Genomic DNA, 6871 nt, shown 5'->3' with positions numbered 1-6871 from the left:
GGAAATGGGTGTGTGGGCTGGAATGGGTTATATGACAGGTAGACGCGCAGAGGAATGGTGAAAATACATAGTATGATGTAAATTTGGTAATTCTGGTTGTGTGCGAGAAAAAGCAATATAATGTTGTGAAAATACTAATTCTTGTTGTCAATTGTCAAATTGCTGATGTAAACGTACGTTGTGTCATACTTGAATGATGTGCAGCAGCAGAGGATAAATGGCTAGCAGTAGTAGGAAACAAGTATTTTGCATCTTTCATGTTAGAGGGCACTTTGTAAAGACCTCAGAAGGGAAATTCATTTATGAAGGGGGCATCATTACTGGAAGATTGATTAGAGAAGGGATGACATATGAAGAACTACAATGCATGGTAGCTCATGATGTGTGGCCAGGGACTTGTGAATATAAAATGAAGTACACAGTTAGCTTTGACCGGGATACATTCTTGGATCTTGTTGACGATATTGGTGTTGGACAAGTAATTGAGTACAATAATAGTAGTGGTCATGTTTATGTTTGTGAGAATGAGAAAGACTTCACACAAGTGTCACAGCTGGACAGTGTACAAGAGTAAGTTGTTCTCAACTGGTTTTATTAAGATTGTGTGTAGGATAAGAAAGAATATGTCCAATTTTGATAAATTGAACTGTAATACTGAATAGCTGTATTTGTTTATGCAGGTTAGATGATTTGGTTGGCCCTTGTGGAATGTCAGTATCTGCAATTGAATTGGATCTAGACACAGACAACATAAACATATCTTCCGTACAAGATGTGCCAACACTGATAGGAAGTGTAGGTATGGAAACGTTGCCAACCCCAATAGCGGTGATGAATTCATCAAAGTGGGCAGATTTGTTGATGTCAAGAGGGCAAACCTTTGTTAGTGCTGAACATTTTAGAGAGGCATTATATAAGTATAGCCTTGCACACAAGTTTGGTTACCGGTACGTAAAGAATGATAGGCATAAGATGATTGTGAAGTGCTGTGTAGATGGTTGTCCCTGGGAAATTTCAGCATATGGTGTAAGTGAGAATAATGGATTCCTAGTTGTGAGAAGATTTAACTGTGAACACTTGCATTATGCACAAGACAACTTAGTTGTCCCTCAGAGAAAGAGGTGCAAACTTGCTTCAGCAGTCATAATAGATGAGTTGATTTCTTGCATGCACAAAGCTCCAAATGACATTAGACGGGATTTGGAAAGAGAGTATGGGTTGAGGCTCAACTACCAACAAGCATATAGGGCGAAAGAGAAAGCATTGGCAAAAATTCATGGTTGTCCGCAGGAGTCTTATATGCTAATCCCTTGGATATGTGAAAGGCTGAAGGAAAGTGATCCAGAAACGGTAGCAAAGTGGGTTGCATCATCAGATAATAGATTTCAAGCTGTATTTATTGCATACGGTTGCTGTGTAGAAGGGTTTTTGAAAGGTGGCAGACCTGTATTATATGTGGATGGATGCCACTTGAGTGGTCCGTACAAAGGAACGTTATTGGGAGCACAAGCGTATGACGCGGATAATGAATTATTCCCACTTGCATATGCGATTGTTGGAGGTGAGACGCTTGATGACTGGGCATGGTTTCTTGGTAACATAAAGGATATTACGGGATCATTAGAAGTGACAATAGTATCGGATAGACACAACTCAATAAAAGGTGCAGTGCAAGCCGTGTTTGGAGGAGATCGACATGCTTTTTGCTACCGTCATGTGAAGGAGAATTACAGTGCTGAGTTTTTGAAGATAACTAGGGGAAAGAGGAGGACCAGCAGACAGACAAAGGAAGTTGCACTAAAATTACTTGATTCTATTGCATACGCAAGACTTGATAGAGACTTTGATTGCAGTATGGAAAAGCTAATGGCATTTTGTCCAGAATTAGGACAATGGCTTCAAACAAATGGAGACATTGACGTTGGGCACAAAGCAAATTTCCTTACAAGAGGTGGGACAATATCACAACAAATCTAGCTGAATCCTTTAATGCTTGGCTTGTTGGTGAGAGGAAGCACAACATAGCTGTCTTGATACATGAGCACAGGGAAAAATTGGCAAACAAGATGTACCACAGCAAAGAAGCCATGACGAATTGGAGCAATGGTGTGGGACCTAATATAGAGGAAAAGTTGATGGATCATGTGGCCAGATCAGAAAGAATGGATGTGCAAAATTATGGAATGAACAATTTCAGGGTCAGATGGGGAAACCTAGATGTGCGGGTAAATCTTGTGTTACGTGAATGCACCTGCAAAGGTTGGCAAATGTCAGGACTACCTTGCCCACATTCATGTGCTGCAATCAAGAAGGTATATGGTAATATATATGCATATGTCGAGGATTGCTTTTTACTCTCAGCCCAAAAGAAAATTTATGGCAGACTCATGATTCCAATTGAGACCCATGACATCCCTAGGCCAGATTCTCTTCGATATGAAGATTACTCGTCCACCATCTTCCTACAACCACCATTGACAACTCGGCGTGCTGGAAGACCCAGAGTTAGGAGGATTGAATCACAATTCCAGCAGAAGAAAGCGTATCATTGCTCAGGATGTGGTGAAGCTGGTCACACTAGAAAGATTTGCACTAACCCGAACCCTGGGTGACTTTGTTGCTCAAAATGGTCTTTTATTTTTTTGGTTCAACACACAGCTACTTTTGTACATAAATGAGCCCCACTATGTAGTTGTTGAGTTGTTGGGGAAGTAGCTATGACAACCCATTTTGATTTTTTGGTGGTAGGTTCGATTATATTTTGTATAGTGGTGTCAATAGTTGAAAAATTTCATGACAGTAGGTGACTATAGCTGTCGCAGGATATGTTAGGCTGTAATCTGTCCACATGCGAATGGACTATTTTTAGTTGTAAATATTTGTATGTTGCAAATTGTGTAATGTCACTTGCAAACGGAGATTCCCCTGCCTGTCCACTGATGGACAGCTTCTTCAGGTGAAGGTCGTCATATGTAAATGGACTGATTACAGTTGTGAATATATATATGTATGTTGCCAATTGTCTAATGTCACTTGCAAATGGTATACGAAACCATACTTGGACAGCTTTTCTAGGTGAATCAGTCCACATGCAAATGGACTATTTTTAGTTGTAAATATTTGTATGTATGTTGCAAATTGTGTAATGTCACTTGCAAACGGAGATTCCCCTGCCTGTCCACTGACGGACAGCTTCTTCGGGTGAAGGTCGTCATATGTAAATGGACTGATTACAGTTGTGATATATATATATATGTATGTTGCCAATTGTCTAATGTCACTTGCAAATGGTATACGAAACCACACTTGGACGCCTTCTCCACGTGAATCAGTCCACATGCAAATGGACTATTTTTAGTTGTAACTGTATGTACCTATGTTGCCAATTGTCTAATCTCATTTGCAAATGGGCTCTTGCACACTTGTTCACCCACGGACACCTCCTTCAGTACGAGTAGGTCAGATACAAATGGATTATTTATAGTTGTGAAAATATGCATGTATGGTGCGAATTGTCTAGTCCCACTTGTAAATGGGCTGTCCCACACTTAAGTAAGACGCATGCATCAGGTGAATCAGTCCACATGTGAAGCCAAGTATGTGTCTTGCAAATTAGCTAGTCCCCCTTGCCAATATGAACGGACGGATTCCACGTGTGAATATAGGTATGTATTTTGAAAATAGGCTAGTTCCCCTTGCAAATGCGCTCTCCCGCACTTGTTCCCTCACGGACACATGCTTCAGCTGGACCAGTCGACATGTAAACGGACTGATTCCACATGTGAATATAGGTATGTCTTGTGCAAATTGGCTAGTTCCCCTTGCAAATGCGCACCCTGTTCAGGTCAAGGACGGCACATGTAAATGGATTGATTCCAGTTGTGAATATATGTATCGGAGTAGCAAATTCCCTAGTTCCTCATGGAAATGGACACCTTATTCAGGTAAAGGAGGGCACTTGCATATTTAAGAGGACACGTTGTTCAGCAGATGAACGACACTTGTGAATGCTCTAATTGCTGTTGTTAACTTATTTGTCTCTCTTGCAAATTGTCTAATCATTCGTGTAAAGGTCTAATCCCTGATGTAGGTTGTTCAGTTGGAAATGGACGAACATTTGGTGTTAATTCCTGTTTTGTTGGTGCAAATTCCCTAATTTCTGTTGTCAACCGTACATCTAATGAAAGTAAACAAGTAGTGATAACATGAATCCATCAAAACAGTCTTCATTAACATCTTTTGTATGCACAACATTTTAGTCCGCATAAAGTGTTCACAACAACAATTACAGTGCTTATCAGCAAAAACTACAAGGTAGGAATTTGATCAGTCATCGCTTTCTCTTGCGTTGTCTGTTAATGTGGTCAAGGTCTTTGGTAACAGCATCTGACTTGATGTTTCTTTGATGCGTCACGAGCCACCACAACAGCTCACACCGTATAGATGTGTATTGATCCTATGGGACAACAATAACTGTTCTCAGTAAGTTGACACAAATGCATAATGTCATTAATATATAATTCAACACCTACCGCTGTATAATAAGGCATGGTGAATAGAACTCCATCCTTCTCTTGTGGGTTGGGCCACTCTCGTAGATATGTGATGACATGAACCCCACAATCATCACTGAAAAAATGAACACATCACTATGCTGGCTTATCTATGTCAATTATAATTTATGACAAATAACTTTCAGTGAACAAAAGACTCACGTATTGTCTTGAACATGAACCATGGGATACAAGATGTCATTGTTTGAATCTGGGTTGGCCAACCCCTCCAGCTCAGGCTTCACTCTCTTTAGTATTTCAATGAAGTGTGTCCTCTACACAATTACAAATGATTATCACATAGGGGATACTATGGTTGTCCACAAAAGTAGCAGAATAATTACACCACTTACAAAAGTTTGCGCCATCATTTGCTGCCCCTTTAATGCTGGATCAGACTTATTTTTCTTCTTTTGGTGCTTCATTGTATCCTCACCACCACGCAGAGAGTCCAGCACATAAAACTTTAGTGTGCTCGGTTCAAACACAAAGCAAAACCAATGCAGTGCAAACACAACAGGTGCAAATATGTATTCACATTCAGCCAAATTGTATCCCAGGTGTTGGGGAAGTAGTTCTTTCAGGTGTTTGTCCACTTGCCATGCTGTGTGTTGCTGCACCATCCTTGCCTATCACAACAGCAAATTGCACAGCAATGCAAATTGTCAGTGAAGAAACTGTATCGATAACTTGATTGCACAATTTAAAGCATTGATCCATTAACAGGGGATAGCACTAACCGTGAAATCTGCATCAAATATGTGTCTTTTAACCGCAGAGGCACTCTGTCAGCGTTCAAGGTGTGGGCAATCAGAGTCATGATCTGTAGAATAAAGGAGCAGGAAAATTAAATTAAAATTGTGGCACATTCCATATATGGCCACTTTGATGTAACTTGAATAGGTGCACGTACCCTGTTGCTTATCTACCTTCTGGGACCCAGTGCTTGTAGGTCTGATCGTGTTGCCAAATGCCCAAACATATCTACTGTAACATCTAGACTTTTAGGCCTAGAAGTTCCAGAAATAGCCTAAATTAAATAGGTTACCAGACCCCTGTGAGCAGAAGTCCCAAAGATGAAAAAGGAAGTTAAAGCAGTTTCAGGGACTATACTGCAAAGTAAAAGTTTTCAGGGGCTCGAGTATAATTAAGGTTAGAGGCTCCAGTAAAGTCTCGAAGGCCCAAAAAGAGAAAAGAGACAAGATACAGGCCAAAGGTTAAGCTAGAAGCCTCAAAGAGAAGATTATATGAAGCTAAGTCCAAGAAGGGACTAAACTGTAAATTCATAAAGTTATGACCAACAGGGGTAAAAATGGAAGAGTACGCAGAGAATTCCAAGAAAATCCTAGAAAATGGGAAATAATATTCTAAGGCTCTTCTATTAAGAGAAAAGATGAAAATGCCCCTGAGGCAGCTTCAACGGAATTTATGAGGTTATTACCGGTAAAAAGTATACCATGTGAGGTAATTATTTGAAATAGCAAGAGACCTCAAAAGTGTATACAAAAATGAGGTTAAAGGGTTGAAAGGTTGTACTAATTTATAAAATTAGTCCCGCAACTAAAAGGCCAGTAGAGTGGCTTTAAGAAATTAAAGAGCCGGTTTTTGCCGATAAAAGGGTATTTTAGTAAATGAATTTTATGCAAGGCTTAAAGGAAGTGTTATGGGCTAAGAAAATTCATAGATACTCTCTAAAATTAAAGAGAATTTATGAATCTGACAGAAAATAATTACAGAGGCCAGAGCACTGTAATTAGAGAAAAGAAGTTAAACCCGGAGTAAAAGTGCACCGATAAAGTATTAATCAGAGTCTTGCACTTTACTTGGGCCACAAGTCGCCACTTGTCAAGCCTTTAATGGATGGTAATTAAAGCTTTCCAAGTGTCAAGCTACCAATGGAGAGGATCTTGACTTTGGAATTTAATTACATTATGATTTAAGTTAATTAAGAGAGAGGATTAAGATTAAGTAGGCTAATGACACTTGGCATAACATTAATGATGGTTGGTGGGATATTTTGTACACATTAATGAGCTCATCTCTCCCTAAATCAGATGGGAATTTCGTGCAAGGCATGAAGAGAGGGAAAAAGAGAGAGTTTTGAGGGAAACCAAGAGAAAGGCATCAACTTTGGTCATACAATCAAGGTTCAAGGTGAGTTCTTGGCTCTAGATGTGTTCTTGCCTTGGTTTCTTTCTCTTTTATGGTTGAAAATATGTCTTCTCTCCCTTTTGATGGCTGTTCGAAATGGTTGATGAGTGGGGAAGGGAGTTTGGTTGTTAGATCTTGCTAGAACACCTCAAAGTATGGTAGATCCA

General features: G+C 39.8%; 1 protein-coding gene across 1 annotated transcript; it reads left to right on the top strand.

Moving 5' to 3' along the window:
* Window positions 1-217: 217 nt before the first annotated feature.
* On the top strand, window positions 218-1977 carry LOC114761432 (uncharacterized). The gene is made up of 2 exons (XM_028950791.1): window positions 218-570; window positions 681-1977. The coding sequence occupies exons 1-2, from the start codon at window positions 218-220 to the stop codon at window positions 1975-1977; spliced, it is 1650 nt and encodes a 549-aa protein (XP_028806624.1).
* Window positions 1978-6871: the final 4894 nt, after the last annotated feature.

The sequence above is a fragment of the Neltuma alba genome, unplaced genomic scaffold, assembly GCF_004799145.2.
Source record: "Neltuma alba isolate B1F8T4 unplaced genomic scaffold, ASM479914v2 tig00011121_pilon, whole genome shotgun sequence".
Lineage (NCBI taxonomy): Eukaryota > Viridiplantae > Streptophyta > Magnoliopsida > Fabales > Fabaceae > Neltuma > Neltuma alba.
The sequence above is the reverse complement of the archived record's forward strand: the minus strand, read 5'-3'. Positions and strand labels throughout refer to the sequence as shown.